A 22,366-nucleotide genomic window follows, 5' to 3' on the forward strand; every position below is an offset into this window, starting at 1 on the left:
AAACATCCCAAAAAATCCCATAGACTTTGCATTGTGACAAACTTTGACGGATCATATCTCCGGATCAGAGTTTCGTAGAGAAATGTGGGTGGACTCATTTCATATGGCCTAGCAAGCAGTTCTGGAGCATTACATGAGATTGGGGGTAAGATGTACCCCTGGGGGGTAAAACCGGCTCACAAATGCCCCATAGGCATACTATGGCAAGGGTCTTGCCCATGAAAACAATTGTTTTTTCCTACTATGACACAGTGAATTTTGTGGGATCATATCTCCCAATCAGAATGTCGTAGAGACATAGGGACAGGCTCATTTCACTCGGGTTACCAATCAGTCTTTAAGTATCATCTTGGAAATGACGTACCCACGCCCTAGCAACCATTTACGGCACCCTAGCAACCGCCCCCATAGACTTCCATTCAAAATGGCTCAGAATGATATCTTCAGAACAGAATGTCGTAGACACTTGGGGACTGGATCTTTTGAGTCAGGTTAGTAATCAGCCAATATGAATCACTCTGGTCACTGGCTAACACTCTAGCAACCAGCCCTATTGACTTCCATTAAAAATGGAATTTTTCCATTAGAAATGTAACTGGTGTTTCATGAGGATGATATGAAGTAGACTGTTTTGAATATTCATCTTCACCCTTCAGCTGAACAGCTCTGATAATAATAGCCTAATAGCCATAGTGATTTTGCTTCTTTTCATATCAAATGCTATTATAATGTCGAATTATGTTTACGTTTTGAAACAAACCTAATTAAATCTATATTTACATTTTGGATATTGAGCAGCTTGTGATTTCCAGACACGTGTATAACTGGTCTTTAACAAAGTTTATTACGTCTCATTCGGCACTTCATCTCTAAAGGCGAATTAATGAGAGAAAATGTGTTTGTTTTTTTAACAGTGGGAATAAAACCAGCGCTCTGTCCCTTTACGAGAGCACATGCATTTTAAACAGTCTATGCTGCATGGAGAGAGAGATGATGATGAGACAATGCACGGAAAGACAAGGATTTTCAGTCCTATAGAAAGAAACTGTTGATTTCTTGTGTTGCAATGTGTGGATTACTGCTTTTCACCAACATGTAAAAATGAAAAATGTGGGGATTTCATGCACTGTGAACCCGGAATGTGCGGGGATACTTAAAATGTGGCGCAAGACGTGCAATCCCGCTACGAAATTCATTAAGTGGGGTTTTTTCCCTTCTATTTTCTTCACATTGGTAATAGCTGCTGCTAAGACACTTGGAAAAGAGCGAGGACAGTACTACGAGAGTGCACTCGGTTATTATATTATGCGCTTGCTCATCTTTGCGAGCTAAATAGAATCGCTTGCTTATCGGTTAGAATACTTCGTTCGCTCAGTGTAATTTTTGTGCTCTCTCACTTATTGTTTTCTTGCACTAATGTTATAAATGCAGCACTTGCCCAAACGGGCAAGGTACAGTTCTAACAACTGGCCCGAATCTCTCTCTCACTGGCCAGACTTCATCAGACTTCATGTATCCACTTGAAAAACTACTTAGCCATGCCCTAGCAACCATTTAGAGCACCCAAGTAACCAAACCCCATTGACTTCCATTCAAAATGCTTAGATGGGGATCTCAGGATCAGAATGTCGTAGAGACTTCTGGTTTCATTCATTGGACTCAGGGTAGCAAGGAGACTTTTGAGTATTACCTTGGTAACTGCCTAGCAACCAGATGGGATTACCCTAGCAACCATGTAACAAATCACATATCTCTGTACCAGAACAACGTAGAAACTTCTGGTTTAGTTCATTTGACTCAGGGTAGCAAGGAGCCTTTTGAGCATCACCTTGGTAACTGCCTAGCAACCAGATGTGGTTACCCTAGAAACCATGTAACAAATCACATATCTCTACACCAGAATTTTGTAGCTACTTCTGGTTCCTTTAATTTAACTCAGGATAGCAAGGTGCCTATTGAGTATCACCTTTGTAACTGCCTAGTAACCAGATGGGGTTGTCCTAGCAACAAAGTAACAAAACATATATCTCTGCACCAGTACATCATACAGACTACCGATTTTGTTCATTTGATTTAGGGTAACAAGAAGCCCTTTCAGTATCACCTTGGTAACTGTCTAGCAACCAGATGGGGTTACCTTTGCAACCAAGTAACAAATGCCATATCTGTTCACCAGAACATTGTAGAAATTTCTGGTTTCATTCATTGGGCTCAGGGTAGCAAGGAGCCAATTGAGTACCACCTTGGTAACTGCTTAGCAACCAGATGGGGTTAGCCTAGCAACCAAGTAACAAATCACATATCTCTGCACCAGAACATCGTAGAGACTTCCGACTTTGTTAATCTGACTCATGTTAGCAAGGAGCTTATTGAGTATCACCCTGGTAACTGCCTAGCAACCATATGGGGTTACCCTAGCAACAAAGTAACAAAGCATACACTATATTGCCAAAAGTATTCGCTCACCCATCCAAATAATTGAATTCAGGTGTTCCAATCACTTCCATGGCCACAGGTGTATAAAATGAAGCACCTAGGCATGCAGACTGCTTCTACAAACATTTGTGAAAGAATGGGCCGCTCTCAGGAGCTCAGTGAATTCCAGCGTGGTACTGTGATAGGATGCCACCTGTGCAACAAGTCCAGTCGTGAAATTTCCTCGCTACTAAATATTCCACAGTCAACTGTCAGTGGTGTTATAACAAAGTGGAAGCGATTGGGAATGACAGCAACTAAAATGACAGAGCGGGGTCAGCGGATGCTGAGGCGCATAGTGCGCAGAGGTCGCCAACTTTCTGCAGAGTCAATCGCTACAGACCTCCAAAGTTCATGTGGCCTTCAGATTAGCTCAAGAACAGTGCATAGAGAGCTTCATGGAATGGGTTTCCATGTCCGAGCAGCTGCATCCAAGCCATACATCACCAAGTGCAATGCAAAGCGTCGGATGCAGTGGTGTAAAGCACGCCGCAACTGGACTCTAGAGCAGTGGAGACGCGTTCTCTGGAGTGACGAATCACGCTTCTCCATCTGGCAATCTGATGGACAAGTCTGGGTTTGGTGGTTGCCAGGAGAACGGTACTTGTCTGACTGCATTGTGCCAACTGTGAAGTTTGGTGGAGGGGGGATTATGGTGTGGGGTTGTTTTTCAGGAGCTGTGCTTGGCCCCTTAGTTCCAGTGAAAGGAACTCTGAATGCTTCAGCATACCAAGAGATTTTGGACAATTCCATGCTCCCAACTTTGTGGTAACAGTTTGGGGATGGCCCTTTCCTGTTCCAACATGACTGCGCACCAGTGCACAAAGCAAGGTCCATAAAGACATGGATGAGCGAGTTTGGTGTGGAAGAACTTGACTGGCCTGCACAGAGTCCTGACCTCAACCCGACAGAGCACCTTTGGGATGAATTAGAGCGAAGACTTTGAGCCAGGCCTTCTCGTCCAACATCAGTGTCTGACCTCACAAATGCGCTTCTGGAAGAATGGTCAAAAACTCCCATAAACACACTCCTAAACCTTGTGGAAAGCCTTCCCAGAAGAGTTGAAGCTCTTATAGCTGCAAAGGGTGGGCCGACGTCATATTAAACCCTATGGATTAAGAATGGGATGTCACTTAAGTTCATATGTGTCTAAAGGCAGATGAGCAAATACTTTTGGCAATATAGTGTATATCTCTGCACCAGAACATCATACAGACTTCTGGTTTTGTTCAATTGATTTAGGGTAACAAGGAGCCCTTTCAGTATCACCTAGGTAACTGTCTAGCAACCAGATGGGGTTATCTTAGCAACCAAGTAACAAATGACATATCTGTTCACCAGAACATCGTAGAGATTTCTGGTTTCAAGTAACAGATCATATTTCTCTGCTACAGAACTTTGTAGATATTTCTGGTTCCTTTCATTTGACTCAGGGTAGAAAGGAGCCTGTTGAGTATCACCTTGGTAACTGCCTAGCAACCAGATGGGGTTACCCTAGCAACCAAGTAACAAATCACATATCTCTGCACCAGAACATCGTAGAGACTTCCGACTTTGTTAATTTGACTCATGTTAGCAAGGAGCCTATTGAGTATCACCTTGGTAACTGCCTAGCAACCATATGGGGTTATCCTAGCAACAAAGTAACAAAACATATATCTTTGCACCAGAACATCATACAGATTTCGGGTTTTGTTCAATTGATTTAGGGTAACAAGGAGCCCTTTCAGTATTACCTAGGTAACTGTCTAGCAACCAGATGGGGTTACCTTAGCAACCAAGTAACAAATGACATATCTGTTCACCAGAACATCACAGAGATTTCTGGTTTCGTTCATTGGGCTCAGGGTAGCAAGGAGCTTTTTCAGTATAACCTTGGTAACTGCCTAGAAACCAGGTGGGGTTACCCTAGCAACCATGTAACAAATCACATATCTCTGCACCAGAACATCGTAGACACTTCCAGTTTCGTTCATTTGACTCAGGGTAGCAAGGAGCCTTTTGTTTATCACATTGATGACTGACTAGCAACCAAAAGTGGTTACCCTAGTAACCAAGTAACAAATCACATATCTCTGCACCAGCACATCGTAGAGACATCAAGTTTTGTTAATTTGACTCAGGGTAGCAAGGAGCCTTTTGATTATCACCTTGTTAACTGCCTAGCAACCAAATGGGGTTACCTCAACAACCAAGTAACAAATAACATATCTCTGCACCAGAACATCTTAGAGACTTTCAGTTTTGTTCATGTGTCTGGGGGTAGCAAGGATTCTTTTGAATATTACCCTGGTATTTGCCTAGCAACCAGATGGGGTTACCCTAGCAATCAAGTAACAAATCACATATCTCTACCAGAACAATGTAGAGACATCTGGTTTCATTCATTGGACTCACGGTAGCAAGGAGCCTTTTGAGTATCACCTTGGTGACTGCTAGAAACCAGATGGGGTTACCCTAGCAACCAAGTAACAAATCACACATTTCTGCACCAGAACATCATAGAGACTTCCTGTTTTGTTCATTTGACTCAAGGTAGCAAGGAGCCTTTTGAGTATCATCTTAGTAACTTCCTAGCAACCAGATGGGGTTACCCTAGCAACCATGTAACAAATAACATATCTCTGCACCAGAACATTGTAGCGACTTCCGTTTACATTCATTTGACTCAGGTTAGCAAGGAGCATTTTGAGTTTCACCTCGGTAACTGCCTAGCAACCAGATGGGGTTACCCTAGCAACCAAGTAACAAAACATATATCTCTGCATCAGAACATAGTAGAGACTTCCAGTTTCGTTCATTTGACTCAGACAAAAAAAAAATCACATTTTGGGCCAAAACTCGAATGATTTTACTACAAAAGATATGGTTTCAAAAAATGGTGTTGTATGGATACATTTTATGATGCCTTTATATGCATTTTACAGCTTCAAAATTGTGGTACACAATTTTCAGCAAATTTAGATTAGGGAGGATCTATTCTGTCAATTTGTATTATTTGCCATCCACTGGATCATTTCTGTCAATTCTGATTATATTTTTTATGTCTTCACTTGTGCTTGGACCCTGTTGATTGCCACTTGCAGCTATTTTTGACTTTACTTTCATCTGGAGCTTATATTCTGACGCTGCAGTGTATTGTTCATCATGTTGCAAAAGGCTGTATTTTATGTAAGCAGTGTAGGCAACATTTGTAACTGTAACAGTAAATATACAAGACACGGCATCCTCTCTGTACACTATAGCAGAAGGAAAAAACATTGCTGTTTATCAAGCTCTGAAACTTTGCTTGGTGCAGAACAATATGGAATAATGTTAAACATTGTAACAGTCACCTCTTTGCAACCTTAACTTGTTTAGCATGTTAAATATTTAAAACACCTGCACTAAAAACGAATAAAACAGAACAAAGGTGTTTCAACATTTGTTTTTGAAACCTGAAGTTCTTTTTAACTTGTCACAGTGTTTAAAAATGTGAGACACTGAAGAAACAGCGAGACACGGTGCAGTAGGCTTGTCAAGGACGTTCGTCCAGTGCATATTTACATAGAAAAAAATTGAAAACAGAGCAGACACATACAAAAACACTTTCAGTGTGAACGGCCCCTCATGGCCTGTATATTTTTTCATAAATTACAAACCCGAACCCAAAGTCCTACTGACCCAAACCCGGCGGCTTCGTGAACTGCTCTGAGACTGCAGACAACAGCGTATCCACGCGTGTATTTAGAAAAATATGTCACACCTTAAGCGGTTTTTGAGGAGCTTTCCTAACCGAGGCGGGGCCCCCCGACGTCCGGGGCCACGCAATTGCGTGGTTTGTGTGGTGGTTAAAACAGCTACTGCATATGATCTCATGTTAAATTAGATCAAATGACTATCAGACAACAGCAAATTTTGTCTACAATTTTTTATTGCCAACGTTTTTGACAATGTTTCAGTCCTATGTCAGAATATCAGGTCATGTGACTCTCAGACGATCTTCAGTTTAAAGTGAGGATTCTCGAAACATGAGGGGGAGTAAATGACAAATTTGTTAATTATTTGGGTAAAATTAGGACTCAATCGGATAAATTAAATCAACATTCTCTTCACTTATCTGAGAGAATTCTGTTTTCAATGTTTTTTTAGTTTTTGTTTTAATTTTTTTCATTATTGTTAAATCATTATTATTTACTGCAGAAAGAGAATGAAGGAGGATTTGAGAGTTTTGTGAAATCTTACCACAGTATCTCCAGTTTACAGTGAGGATTCTTCAGTCCATCAGAGAGCAGCTTCACTCCTGAATCTCTTAATTTATTCCCAGACAGATTCAGTTTTCTCAGGTGTGAGGGGTTTGATCTCAGAGCTGAAGTCAGAGCAGCACAACCTTCATCTGTGACATCACAATATCTCAACCTGCAGAGAACAATGACACACTCTTCACTCTCAACGTTTTTGACAATGTTTCAGTCCTATGTCAGAATATCAGGTCATGTGACTCTCAGACGATCTTCAGTTTAAAGTGAGGATTCTCGAAACATGAGGGGGAGTAAATGACAAATTTGTTAATTATTTGGGTAAAATTAGGACTCAATCGGATAAATTAAATCAACATTCTCTTCACTTATCTGAGAGAATTCTGTTTTCAATGTTTTTTTAGTTTTTGTTTTAATTTTTTTCATTATTGTTAAATCATTATTATTTACTGCAGAAAGAGAATGAAGGAGGATTTGAGAGTTTTGTGAAATCTTACTCCAGTATCTCCAGTTTACAGTGAGGATTCTTCAGTCCATCAGAGAGCAGCTTCACTCCTGAATCTCTTAATTTATTCCCAGACAGATTCAGTTTTCTCAGGTGTGAGGGGTTTGATCTCAGAGCTGAAGTCAGAGCAGCACAACCTTCATCTGTGACATCACAATATCTCAACCTGCAGAGAACAATGACACACTCTTCACTCTCAACGTTTTTGACAATGTTTCAGTCCTATGTCAGAATATCAGGTCATGTGACTCTCAGACGATCTTCAGTTTAAAGTGAGGATTCTCGAAACATGAGGGGGAGTAAATGACAAATTTGTTAATTATTTGGGTAAAATTAGGACTCAATCGGATAAATTAAATCAACATTCTCTTCACTTATCTGAGAGAATTCTGTTTTCAATGTTTTTTTAGTTTTTGTTTTAATTTTTTTCATTATTGTTAAATCATTATTATTTACTGCAGAAAGAGAATGAAGGAGGATTTGAGAGTTTTGTGAAATCTTACCTCAGTATCTCCAGTTTACAGTGAGGATTCTTCAGTCCATCAGAGAGCAGCTTCACTCCTGAATCTCTTAATTTATTCCCAGACAGATTCAGTTTTCTCAGGTGTGAGGGGTTTGATCTCAGAGCTGAAGTCAGAGCAGCACAACCTTCATCTGTGACATCACAATATCTCAACCTGCAGAGAACAATGACACACTCTTCACTCTCAACGTTTTTGACAATGTTTCAGTCCTATGTCAGAATATCAGGTCATGTGACTCTCAGACGATCTTCAGTTTAAAGTGAGGATTCTCGAAACATGAGGGGGAGTAAATGACAAATTTGTTAATTATTTGGGTAAAATTAGGACTCAATCGGATAAATTAAATCAACATTCTCTTCACTTATCTGAGAGAATTCTGTTTTCAATGTTTTTTTAGTTTTTGTTTTAATTTTTTTCATTATTGTTAAATCATTATTATTTACTGCAGAAAGAGAATGAAGGAGGATTTGAGAGTTTTGTGAAATCTTACCACAGTATCTCCAGTTTACAGTGAGGATTCTTCAGTCCATCAGAGAGCAGCTTCACTCCTGAATCTCTTAATTTATTCCCAGACAGATTCAGTTTTCTCAGGTGTGAGGGGTTTGATCTCAGAGCTGAAGTCAGAGCAGCACAACCTTCATCTGTGACATCACAATTACTCAACCTGCAGAGAACAATGACACACTCTTCACTCTCAACGTTTTTGACAATGTTTCAGTCCTATGTCAGAATATCAGGTCATGTGACTCTCAGACGATCTTCAGTTTAAAGTGAGGATTCTCGAAACATGAGGGGGAGTAAATGACAAATTTGTTAATTATTTGGGTAAAATTAGGACTCAATCGGATAAATTAAATCAACATTCTCTTCACTTATCTGAGAGAATTCTGTTTTCAATGTTTTTTTAGTTTTTGTTTTAATTTTTTTCATTATTGTTAAATCATTATTATTTACTGCAGAAAGAGAATGAAGGAGGATTTGAGAGTTTTGTGAAATCTTACCACAGTATCTCCAGTTTACAGTGAGGATTCTTCAGTCCATCAGAGAGCAGCTTCACTCCTGAATCTCTTAATTTATTCCCAGACAGATTCAGTTTTCTCAGGTGTGAGGGGTTTGATCTCAGAGCTGAAGTCAGAGCAGCACAACCTTCATCTGTGACATCACAATATCTCAACCTGCAGAGAACAATGACACACTCTTCACTCTCTCAGTTCACAACACACACATCAGTTCAACAGGAGAAAATTACCATTTCAGTGTCCATTTAATGTTTTTTCAAATTTATGTGTGTTTGTGTTTAAAATGTGTAAAGAAACACATCAATTCAATATGATACAAAAATATCTAAATATGAATCTAGCTAATACTTAATCAACCATCTTTACTGATGATGAAAAAGCTTTAATTCAATCAAAACAAAGATGAATAAAATAAGATATCTTTTTAAATATCAGACACAAAATATTTTGTTTTATGTTTTTCTTCTCTTCATGATTTTGTTTTCTTCATAATTCTTCATTTTAGCTAATGTGGTTTATTTTAAATACTGTAAATGAATCAATTGTGACTTTTCTGTCTGGTTTCTCTGTTCTCTGATTCTGGTTCTTGATTTAGATTCGTTTGTTTCTCTACTGAACTTCTGGACTTCTCTGATCTTATGATCATTTATTGGATGATGTTTTTTTGGATTTAATTTTGGACAAGATCAGTTTCTATAGTATTTCCTAATAACATGTGACACATAGTTCACACATAACTCTATATTATTGTAAGAACTGTTGCAATTATGCACTATTTCAAAATATTTCTGTCAGAATATCAGATCTTGTGACTCTCAGATGATCTTCAGTTTACAGTGAGGATTCTCCAAACATGAGGGGGAGTAAATGACCCATTTTTCATATTCAAGGGTAAAATTAGGACTCAGTCTGATAAGTTAAAGCTAAATTCTCTTCAGTTATCTGAGAGAACTCTGTTTTCAATGTTTTTTTAGTTTTAATTTTTTTTAAATTATTGTTAAATTATTATTGTTTACTGCAGAAGGAGAATGAAGGAGGATTTGAGAGTTTTGTGAAATCTTACCTCAGTATCTCCAGTTTACAGTGAGGATTTTTCAGTCCATCAGAGAGCAGCTTCACTCCTGAATCTCTTAGATTATTCCTAGACAGATTCAGTTCTTTCAGGTGTGAGGGGTTTGATCTCAGAGCTGAAGTCAGAGCAGCACAACCTTCATCTGTGACATCACAATCTCTCAACCTGCAGAGAACAATGACGCACTCTTCACTGTCCCAGTTCACAACACACACATCAGTTCAACAGGAGAATATTACCATTTCTGTGTCCGTTTAATATTTTTGTTCAAATTTATGTGTGCTTGTGTTTCAAATGTGAAATGAAACACCAATTAAATATGATACAAAAATGTCTAAATATGAATATAGCTAATATTTAACCATCTTTACTGACAACAAAAAGCTTTAATTAAATCAAAGATGAATAAAATCATATATCTTTTAAAAAAATCAAACACAAAATAATTAGTTTTATATTTTTCCTTCTCTTTCATCATGATTTTGTTTTCTTTATAATTCCTTCATTTTAGCTAATGTGGTTTATTTTAAATACTGTAAATGAATCAATTGTGACTTTTCTGTCTGGTTTCTCTGTTCTGGTTCTTGATTTAGATTTGTTTGTTTCTCTACTGAACTTCTGGACTCCTCTGATCTTATGATCGTTTATTGGATGAAGTTTTTTGGATTTACATTTGGACTAGATCAGTTTCTGTAGTTCCCTATCTGTCACTCACTCGACGTTGTGTCGATGTAGTGACACTAGGGGTCAAATTCCCCCTGAGGAAGGACCTTCTTTCTCAGGGACGGGGCACCCTCTGGCACCCATGCCCAGACCTCTGGAATCTCCATGTCTGGCCCCTGGATGGGACGCGGAAGACCTAAGCGGTCAACCACCCGCGGTGGTAGATACCATCACTCAGGCCAGGGCCCCCTCTACGAGGCACCTGTATGCCTTTAAGTGGCGTCTGTTCGCTAAGTGGTGTTCTTCCCGACGCGAAGACCCCCAGAGATGCGCAGTCAGATCAGTGCTTTCCTTCCTGCAGGAGAGGCTGGAAGGGAGGTTATCCCCTTCCACCTTGAAGGTGTACATTGCCGCCATAGCAGCACACCACAATGCAGTCGACGGTAAGTCCTTAGGGAAGCACGACCTGATCATCAGGTTCCTAAGAGGCGCCAGGAGGCTGAATCCCTCCAGACCGTGCCTCGTTCCCTCATGGGATCTCTCCGTAGTTCTTCAGGGTCTACAGAGAGCCCCCTTTGAGCCTTTGCAGTCAGCCGAGCTTAAGCTCTCCTTGAAGGAGAGTGTCCTCCTGACTGCACTAACTTCCATCAAGAGGGTAGGTGACCTGCAAGCATTCTCTGTCAACAAAACGTGCCTGGAGTTCGGTCCGGGTTACTCTCACGTGATCCTGAGACCCTGACCGGGCTATGTGCCCAAGGTTCCCACCACCCCTTTTAGGGACCAGGTGGTGAACCTGCAAGCGCTGCCCCAGGAGGAGGCAGACCCAGCCCTGACGTTGCTGTGTCCGGTGTGCGCTTTACGCATCTATTTGGATCGCTTGCAGAGCTTTAGAATCTCTGAGCAGCTCTTTGTCTGTTTTGGTGCACAGCGGAAAGGAAGCGCTGTCTCCAAGCAGAGGATTGCCCACTGGCTCATTGACGCCATAACTATGACATATCTTGCCCAGAACATGCCGCCCCTGGTAGGGCTATGAGCCTGTTCTACCAGAGGTGTAGCGGCTTCCTGGGCCCTGGCCAGATGTGCCTCTCTAACAGACATTTGCAGAGCAGCGGGCTGGGCAACACCCAACACCTTTGCAAGGTTCTACAACCTCCGGGTGGAACCGGTTTCGTCCCAGGTAGTGGCACGTAACACAAGCGGATAAGCCCGGGATAGCTAGCCGGGTGTATCGCTTGCACATAGCGCCTTCCACCTCCCTTGGAGCTGAAGACGTGCGCCATTAATTCCCAGTAGTGTTCACAAACTTTGTTCCCTGGTTGACTTCCTCCGAGCCCTGTGGCAGTCGAGTTTTCGGAGAGACTCGCTGCTGGCCCAGTACACGTGCTAATTAAGAGTCCTGTTCTGGGGTAGGTGCTCCGCATGTGGTGGTTCCCTGTAAGGCTAACCCCATGCGATTATATATCTTCCGCTAATTCGTTTCCCTGTTGGCAAATTGCGTCTTCCTTGGGCAGAGCCCCTCTGCCCCAGTCTCCATGTTTGTAGTAACTCCTCCCCCATTGGGCAGGATCTACCTTGAAGACTCTCCACATGGTTGGAAAGACCCATGTGACGTATTCTTCCACTTAAAAATCCCCCCCTCTCTTTGGGCGAGGTGTGGTCTCCGCTGTATCTTCCCCTTGGGAGGGACACCCCCCGACCAGACCTGGCGGCCCAGTCGGATAATCCCCCTTCTTTTTTAGGGAGTGGAAAAAAAAGAAGGGGAAAAGAGGCCACGACTGGGTTAAGCCTGTCTCTATCTTTTGGGTAGTCGACTTGTCCCCAAAAAGGGCCGTTCGACACTCATAACTATGTTGGGGGAGGTTACGTGTCGACCTGGTGTGCTGGCTATGAGGCGCACAGTAGTCTGCCCACCACACACTGCCAGTTCACGTAACACAGTTCAGCCAGTTGTGGCGTTTTGAATAGGGACCCATAGCGTCACTACATCGACACAGCGTCGAGTGAGTGACAGATAGGGAACGTCATGGTTACTTGTGTAACCTCCATTCCCTGATGGAGGGAATGAGACGTTGTGTCCCTCCTGCCACAACGCTGAACTACCCGCTGAAATGGCCGGACCTTATATCGGCTCCTCAGCATAAAACCTGAATCAGTGGTTGCATACCAGCTCCTTTTATATCCGTATATCCGGGGGAGTGGCATGCAAATACCACTCGCCAATTTTCATTGGCCTGTTATCAAAGACCAGAGGTGTCTCGGGCTCCCAAGAGTGACCCCTAGTGTCACTACATTGACACAACGTCTCGTTCCCTCCATCAGGGAACGGAGGTTACACAAGTAACCATGACGTATTTCCTAATAACATGTGACACACATTGTTCACACATAACCCTATATTATTGTAAGAATTGTTGTAATTATGTACAATTTAAAAATATTTCTGTCAGAATATCAGATCATGCGACTCTCAGACGATCTTCAGTTTACATTGAGGATTCTCCAAATATGAGGGAGAGTAAATGACAGATTTTTATTTTTTTAGTATAAAATTAGGACTCAATCTGATAAGTTAAAGCAATATTCTCTTCAGTTATCTGAGAGAAACCAGTTTTCAATGTTTTTTTTAGTTTTATTTATTTATTTTTCATTATTGTTAAATCATTGTTATTTACTGCAAAAGGAGAATGAAGGAGGATTTGAGAGTTTTGTGAAATCTAACCTCAGTATCTCCAGTTTACACTGAGGATTCTTCAGTCCATCAGAGAGCAGCTTCACTCCTGAATCTCTTAAATTATTCCCAGACAGATTCAGTTCTTTCAGGTGTGAGGGGTTTGATCTCAGAGCTGAAGTCAGAGCAGCACAACCTTCCTCTGAGACATCCCAATAACTCAACCTGCAGAGAACAATGACACACTCTTCACTCTCTCAGTTCACAACACACACATCAGTTTAACAGGAGAATATTACCATTTCTGTGTCCGTTTAATATTTTTTTTTTTTCAAATTTATGTATGTTCTATTTTAAAATGTATGGATATCTTTTAAAAATCAGACTCAAAATAATTAGTTTTATGTTTTTCCTTCTCTTTTGTCATGATTTTGCTTTCTTCATAATTCCTTCATTTTATCTAATGTGGTTTATTTTAAATATTGTAAATGAATCAATTGTGACTTTTCTGTCTGGTTTCTCTGTTCTCTGATTTTGGTTCTTGATTTAGATTTGTTTGTTTCTCTACTGAACTTCTGGACTTCTCTGATCTTATGATCGTTTATTGGATGATGTTTTTTGGATTTACATTTGGACTAGATCAGTTTCTATAGTATTTCCTAATAATGTGACACACATAGTTCACACATAACTCTGTATTATTGTAAGAATTATTGCAATTATGCACTATTTAAAAATATTTCTGTCAGAATATCAGATCATGTAATACTGAGATAATCTTAAGTATCATCGATTTGATCTCAGAGCTGAAGTCAGAGCAGCACAAACTTAATCTATGACATCACAATCACTTAAGCTGCAGTAAGATAAAAAAAGATGAGATATGAATTTACACCAGCTGCAATTAAAAATATAATCTTACAGACAGTAAAAATCTACAAATAAACAAACTAGGGATGTGACGGTATAAAAATGTTCATATCACGATACTTGCTGAAGCATTTATCACGGTACATGGTATTATCACATATTGTATTGAATTACAAAATGGGTTGAAAGATAAATAAACTTTATTGTTGTTCTTAATTACAAGATTAATGACGTTTTGTAATTTTTAAATTAAATGATCACAAATAAAGTAACCTTATAAATTTCAAAGAGACATGGTGGCTTTCAAAAGTCTGAGTCCTTCTGTTTTGAATTTATCTAATTTATTGCGGTTTATTTCATCGCATATGAACAAGTAACAATAATGGTAACATTTTGAAGGAAATGTGCAATTGGATTTTAAATTTTCCTAGTAATTTGGTATGTCATCTTATTATTGTAAGTTGGGAATGTTGATTTATTGAAAAATCTAAACAGTTTGGTTAATAGGTTATCTATAAATTTTCACAGTATTTTGAAGTGCTCATTTGAAGTGGTATATCTCAATACTGAATATTTGCAAATGTCTAAAATAAACATTAGTGGAAAAACAGCCCAAATCTTAAGCCGCCTTTTCACTGTCTCCGACATTCATGTCTGACTTTCGTATCCCCCTAGTGCCGGTCGTGATGAACTGTCAGTTTAGTCAAAGAGAGAATCAATGTTTTACCTAAGATTAAAATTACATTACCGTGAGTGATTTTGTTGAGCAGATGGATGAATTCAATGAAATACATGATTAATATTCACTTCAGTAGTTATTATAAATATAATTATTTATTTTGATACTGTTTTATTGTTATTATTATGATAATTAACAGCAACAACAACCATAATTCAGCAAATACGAAGCAGAAATTCATAGATGTGATTTTCTAATATGTATGTTTTGTATGTGCAGAAATAAATGACACATGCATACATTAAATCACACATTTACTGTAATTACAAAAGACTTTTGTCATATATTAGCAACATAAACAATCATATATATCTTCTTCGTTGAGGCGCATCTCTTGCACTAAACGGCAATACTCGCCGAGATGAATACAAATAATAAATAGCTATGCATATAGGACAAATGACCACCAATACTTTTGGAGGGAACATATAGAGACAACATTAAAAATAATAAAATATAAATATTAAATTCATAATTTATTACTTCTTTATAAAGATCCATGCCTTTTTACAAATATTAAGTGTTTATGATAAAGTGAAACAAAAAAGTATTGATAATTCTCACCTCATGCACATAGATTTGATTGGAATTCATCACATCCAGTCGGGGTGTCGCATACGGTCTAGTCGCTCGAGTTCAAATTTTTTTACGCATGCAGTAGTGAACATAATAATAACAAAATACATTTGCTTTAAGCAGCCAGCAAGACAGGATTTCATGAATTAAATGTTTGTAATAACTGTTGTGTTTTAACATGTTCTTTCAACTTTAAAAAAAGAATTGAAAAAAAAATTGCCCATGACCAGCTCTACAAAGAGGATGTTGTTACAGAAGTCTGTTATGAAGTATTGTTGAAAGCATTTTGCTGCAGTTTTTAAGGATTGTGTCCACTCATTAAAAATAAATTGTGTAACTTTTTCCGAACAGCTATACTTCCCTCTCACTTCAGCTGCTGTCTGTCTGTCTGTCCATGAAGTTTCTTCACCTGCTAGTGACTAAGTGACACACACTTTTGGGGACTCCCAGAATTCATGCCACGTTGAAAATACAGTCATTACAGAGGAACAATGTTAAATGCAATTCACTCATGATATTCCTTCAAAATAACCTTTCAGAAATTCTTTCATGTTTCACCTCTGCTCATGTCTCTTCAATGGCAGCTGGTTCCTGTTAGAATCTCATTGAAGACACTGTTCTGATCTGAAGACACTGTTGTCAGTCCTGATCCCCCTATTATGTTCAATTCCCCATCAAGCCATTACACCATGACCAGACCTCTATGATCTCAAAAGAACCTCACAAAAAACTCTTTGGTGTTAGTGTAGTAAGCACTGTGAAAGTTTAGCTATCTGTCCTGATCAGTGACATTAGTGTGATTTCCACCCTTTGTAGCCTAAATGTGATGATGTTTTAACATTGCTGTGATTATTGTGAGTGTTACTTACTGAACTGATCTGGATTCTTTAATCACAGGCAGCAGATACTGAATAATTTTATCTGCTTCATTATCTGCTCCAATAAACTGATTTAGATCAAACACATCCATCTTCTGCTCTGAGGTCAACAACACAAACACTACAGCTGACCACTGTGAAGAGGAGAGTTTTGTTTCTTTTATTTTTCCAGATTTCAGATAATCTTGGATCTCCTTCACAAGTGAATCATCACCCAGTTCATTCAGACAGTGAAACAGATTGATAGATTTCTCTGGAGAGTGATTCTCCCTGATCTTCTGCTTGATGTAATTCACTGTTTCCTCTTTGTTGTAGGAGCAGCTTCCTGTCTGTGTCGGTAGTTCTTTTAAGAGAGTGTGATTAGACTCCAATGAGAGACCCAGAAAGAAACGAAGGAAAAGGTCCAGATGTCCATTCTTACTCTGTAAAGTCTCATCTACAGCTCTCTGATGCAGGTCAAACATAGAAACCTGTTTTGATGAATTCTGTTTCATCAACTTTAAAACTTTAGAGAACAGTCTTTGTTTGGTGATTTGTTTAAACACATTTATGTTGTTGTTTGTAAAGGAGAGGTGTGCATATAGAGCTGCTAGATGTTCCTGAATGCTCAGATGAACAAAGCAGAACACTTTCCCCTGATACAACCCAAACTCCTCTCTGAAGATCTGAGTGCACAATCCTGAGTACACTGATGCTTCTGTCACATCAATGTCACACTCTCTCAGGTCTTCCTCATAGAAGATCAGATTGCCTTTCACAAGCTGCTCAAAAGCTAGTTTCCCCAGTTTGAGGATCATGTCTCTGTCTTTACTTTTCTTCTCATAGTCCTTCTCATGTTTGATGTTTGTCTGAATGATCAGGAAGTGTGTGTACATTTGAGTGAGAGTCTTGGGGATCTCTCCTGTCTCTGATTCACTCAATATTCTCTCTAGAACAGTGGCTGAAATCCAGCAGAACACTGGGATGTGACACATGACGAAGAGGCTCCTTGATGATTTCAGGTGTGTGATGATTCTATTGGCCAGACTCTGATCTCTGATTCTCTTCCTGAAGTATTCGTCTTTCTGTGGGTCGTTGAATCCTCGTACCTCTGTCACTCGATCAACACACTCAGAGGGGATGAGATCAGCTGCTGCTGGTCTGGAGGTGATCCAGATGAGAGCAGAGGGAAGCAGATTCCCCTTGATGAGGTTTGTCAGCAGCACATCCACTGAGGCTGATTCAGTGACATCACACAATCTCACATTGCTCTGAAAATCAAAAGACAGACGACACTCATCCAGACCATCAAAGATGAAGAAAACTTTATATTCATCTCTGGATATTCCCATTTCTTTTGTTTCAGTGAAGAAAATCTGAAGCAGATCTGAAAGACTGAGTTTTTTGTCCTTCATCAAATTGAGTTCTCTGAAAGGAAGTGGAAATATGAGGTGGACGTCCTGATTGGCTTTCTCTTCAGCCCAGTCCAGAATGAACTTCTGTACAGAGACTGTTTTTCCAATGCCAGCGACTCCCTTTGTCAGCACAGTTCTGATGGGTTTGTCTTGTCCAGGTAAAGGTTTGAAGATGTCATTGCATTTGATTGGTGTGTCCTCTGTTGTTGCTCTTCTGGATTGTGTCTCAATCTGTCTCACCTCATGTTCATTATTGATCTCTCCTCTTTCACTCTCTGTGATGTAGAGCTCTGTGTAGATCTCATTCAGGAGTGTTGGGTTTCCCTGCTTTGCTGTTCCCTCACACAAACACTGAAACTTCTTCAGCAGATTGGATTTGAATGTGCTTTGGACTTCAACATGTTGCGAGTGACTGTAAGATTGAAATCAGTGTTAATTTTTACAGTTTTTTGTTGTTATCATTTTAGTCTTTTGACAAATATGTCCTTTAAAATAAGCGTATATTTTGTCATGTCATTTTCATCATTTTAAGTGTTTCTCAGATCTAAAATGGCATAAAATTTTAGTCAATGAAAAAAAAATAATATTTTAGTTGATGATAATGTGCAAATGACAAAAAACGTGTGTCAGACTGTAACAGACCAAACTTTAAACAAATATTCATAAACATGTATCAAACATATAAAAGACAGACTACATACAAAATACTGAACAACTGTCCTTGTTGTAAAAACCTGAGCTCCTGAAATAATATACTCAAGTATAAGCTACTCTTTAGAAGTTAGTCTGCTGTTTTATGAATTCTTCAAACTTTAGAGACTGATATTCATTTTCTGTATTTAGCCAGTTTAGGATATTGCATTGCGTGTATAGTGTGTTATGGAAACAGCGCATTCACAACGCAAATTACACGTATTATGACCAGACGCGTAACTTAGTTCAAGTTCACCTGTTCATTCGGTTCATTGTCTGTGCAGATGTAAGTAATAATATTACATAGATGTTGTGCATATAGTGATTAATTTAATGTATAAATATGATGTGTTTGAGTGAAGTAATTAACCTGTTTTAATGCTGTTCATTTTCCCAGAATTCAGTGCGTTCAACCTGCGCAGCTCAAGTGGGGAAATTCAGGCTATGAAATTAACTTATTTGCCCACCAGCCACAGTGGATGGTGAATGCCCAAATTTACCAGCCACTTTGATTTTTCAAATATATATAAAATTTGAAAACCATAATAATTATTATTTTTATCATAATGATAATTTTGCAACACACAAACGGATGCTAAAGAGTAGACAAGAGCACAGAAGAGAAACTTCTTGTTCAAGCACTATTTCTGAGGCTGTATTGAATTATGAAGACACACATGACAATTCACCTAATGTTGTTGCATGTCATTTGCTATGTACTGTATGTAATGTATAAAGCCACAAATATTTGTAATTAAGCAATGTCAATATAAAGTGAACCTGCAGGATTGCATTCACAATGCAATGAACTAAACTCAGAGCACCTCCTGAGATGGACTGAGATCATTTGCAGTATTCTCATAGATGACACTATGCAGGTCGTCCCCGGGCTCGCCAGCCACAGTAGTGGATAGATGAGCAAAAGTACCCGCCACTGCACATGAAAAACCCACAAATCCTGATTGGATTAAAAGAATTCATATCTAAAACATCTGTTTATAGAAGAAGATTTATCTAGATGTTTCTTCTTCTGTTTATCTTGTACAAACATGACTATTAAACTCCCATAATCTGCAGGTTGAGACTTTGTACAATCATTTCAGTTGGGCTCTGTGATCAGACCACACATCAATATTTTAACACTACAAAGAAAGTGCAAAAACATTTTAAAGTATGTAACCATTGCAGCTTTTAGTATTAAGGAAATAACAGTGCATTCCAATTTAAATAATTTGTATTCTTATTATTAAAACATAAAAATATCTATTTTGTGCAATGAAATACAAAGTAATAGTGAAATTAAATACTTAAAATATCTATTCAATAATATCTGAGGTGACAAAAGATCATTAAAGAGAATGCAAGAATACTGACATCATTCTCATGTGTATTTATGTAGTAATGTGAAAATCAATCCAAGAAACACTTTTATTTTACCTGAAACATGTGTTTTCATTACAGTGTGTTGGTACATTCATAGACTGATCTCTCTTCTCGAGCACACAGGTTTGTTCTTGTACGTCTGATCTGGGCAGCAGTACGGGCCTTAATCAGACAATGAAGAGAATCAGACACAAACAGACACTGAAATTAATATTAGGTATTGAACTGAGTGATGTGATCTTGCTGGCCTTATGAAAATAAAATAAAAAAAACGCACAACACAAATGTCGACAAATAGAGATGATCTACAGTTAATTAAAGGGATAGTTCACCCAAAAATTTAAATTCTCTCATCATTTGCTCATCCTCATGCCATCCCAGATGTGTATGATTTTCTTTCCTCTGTAGAACACAAATTAAGATTTTTAGAAGAATATCTCAGCTCTGTAGGTTCATACAATGCACGTGAAAAGTGATCAGACCTTTGTAGCTCCAAAAATCAAGTAAAGGAAACATAAAAGTAATCCATATGATTTCAGTGGTTAAATCCACATCTTTAGGAGCAATACAATATGTGTGGGTGAGAAACAGATCAAAATTTAAGTCCTTTTCACTCTAAATTCATTTTCAGATGTGAAAGTGAAACTAAACAGGCACCACATGTGACTTTAAGATGTAAAAATGAAAGAGGAGATTTAGAGTAAAAAGGACTTACATTTTGAGGGTGAAAAAATGAGATAATTTTCATTTATAGGTGAACTATCCCTTTAAGCCAGTGTGATATTACTTGTGTTTCACTGTTTGTCAGTCTACAGTATGTGACTCCAGTAGTCATCAACACACATTCCCCTTAAACTAATTACACAAGGAGATAAGGAACAATCTCAGAAATGAATCATACAAACATGTAAAACACAGAGTGAAAAGTATAAAATACACTCAAAAATTAACTTCCACTATCATCAGGTTTTCTGAATATTCCCTTGATAATATTACCAGAGACTATTTAGCAGAGACGGGTCGCTTCTATTAAATTTAATGGTAGTGATGTTTTATTCGTGAATGAATCGGTCTTGGTGAATGAATCTTTTAAGTGAACAAATTGTTCTTGTTCACCTCCATACGCTGACTCATATTTTTAGTTCACTGATGTCTCTCCCTTTCGAAGCCAATGAGTTCTACTGTTTTCATGCCTGTAAAGACTGACTATAGCACGAGTCAATACCTTTCGAGTGCACGCTGTGATGGAGCATTTCATTGGCTTGACCCGCTGAAAGAATATGCCCCGTCACTGAACTAGTCAGTCATTTGAGTAGAGTTGGGGTACTCGAGTTTGTACTCAGAGTCACAAGTCCAATTTGAATGGACTTGGACTTGTCACGGACTCGGATACATTTTTACTCAGACTTGACTCAGACTCGAGTCTTTAGAACTCAGAGTCCAGCTGAGTCCATGGGATTTGTGATGCAGTGACAAACAAACAAGTAAACCGAAACCCACTTCAGCCCGCCCCCAAAGTTGTCTGTGTGGGTGCCTCGTGCCACAATCTCTGTGTGTTACCTGTAAAGTTGGCACTTGCGTTTCAATGGCAAAAAAGTCAGAAAATACAATGAAGAACACAAGTGAGGGGAGAAGTCTCTATTCACCTATTATCCATACTAAATATAATGTGAAAAGAACAACATGTCAGCTCAAGGAGAGTTTGTCATAAACATTTTTTATCTTGACATTAGGGAAGTACTGGACACAGCAGGAGGACTGAAAAGTGTGAAGTGTAGGAGAATAAAAATACATTTATAATTGTATCTGATCTTTTCTGTTTTTATTTAATGTTTAAATTTATGGGCATTATTAAATGTTTTAATATTGCCATTTATTCAATGTATTTACTTAATTACATTACATGCATTTCACACATAATTTTAGATAAAACTAAACTAAATTGAATAGACGCATTGACAATGAAGTAGAAAAAAACTAAATTAAAATACGAAAACTCTGGTTGTAATGACTAACGCATCTTTCACTTTCATTAGTCTTCATTTGAGTGGAGGGGAAAAATCAACATATAATTGAAAAAGTCAACAGGACACAATAAGAAGTGTGTTGAAGGACAGTTTTGTCTTCATAAACCTAAAGCATATGCTTTCATTCAGCAGGATACTAATAATAAAATGTGAATATGAAATGCAACAGAGGTGTTTTTGCTGCATTTATATTGACAAATTGTTTCTCTTATTCGTATAATAAAATATCTGCAAAAACCGTACAGTTAGTCTGTACATCACAGCATAGATTACATTGCACCTTGCAGGGAAACAAGTGACTGAAAAGAGCACCATAATGCATAAGACTTGATCAAAATAAAATGTGGTAATCAAGAAAAACAGGTCCATATGAGATTCGCAAACAACTAGGTAAAATAGTATTATAGTTATTGTTATTATTATTATTAGACTACTAAAATTATCAACTTTACCTCCGTGTTTGAATTTCATTGAGACAAAGGCTACTATATTCAATAGAGCATGATATACCACATCGTAAAAATTATTTCCATGATTTGTTAACTTTATATTTTTTGCCAAATCAACTTAGATTCACTAATGTGTTCAGATAACAGAAGAATTTGTGTTTCTATTTAGGAAATTAATGACACAATGGCAATG

General features: G+C 38.5%; 1 protein-coding gene across 8 annotated transcripts in view; it reads right to left on the minus strand.

The window, feature by feature from the left end:
* Positions 1 to 22,366, minus strand: part of LOC127420852 (NACHT, LRR and PYD domains-containing protein 12-like) — a 135,924-nt gene that overhangs the window by 106,092 nt on the left and 7,466 nt on the right. For all 8 annotated transcript variants that reach the window (XM_051663419.1, XM_051663421.1, XM_051663420.1 and 5 more), the window contains exons 4-12: positions 19,752 to 19,859; positions 16,219 to 18,033; positions 13,216 to 13,389; positions 9,825 to 9,998; positions 8,744 to 8,917; positions 8,233 to 8,406; positions 7,722 to 7,895; positions 7,211 to 7,384; positions 6,700 to 6,873 (exon numbers count right to left, since the gene is read on the minus strand). In XM_051663419.1, coding sequence (XP_051519379.1) covers positions 6,700 to 6,873; positions 7,211 to 7,384; positions 7,722 to 7,895; positions 8,233 to 8,406; positions 8,744 to 8,917; positions 9,825 to 9,998; positions 13,216 to 13,389; positions 16,219 to 18,033; positions 19,752 to 19,859 — 3,141 coding nt within the window. The remainder of the gene's footprint in view (positions 1 to 6,699; positions 6,874 to 7,210; positions 7,385 to 7,721; positions 7,896 to 8,232; positions 8,407 to 8,743; positions 8,918 to 9,824; positions 9,999 to 13,215; positions 13,390 to 16,218; positions 18,034 to 19,751; positions 19,860 to 22,366) is intronic.

Source organism: Myxocyprinus asiaticus, chromosome 30, assembly GCF_019703515.2.
Source record: "Myxocyprinus asiaticus isolate MX2 ecotype Aquarium Trade chromosome 30, UBuf_Myxa_2, whole genome shotgun sequence".
Lineage (NCBI taxonomy): Eukaryota > Metazoa > Chordata > Actinopteri > Cypriniformes > Catostomidae > Myxocyprinus > Myxocyprinus asiaticus.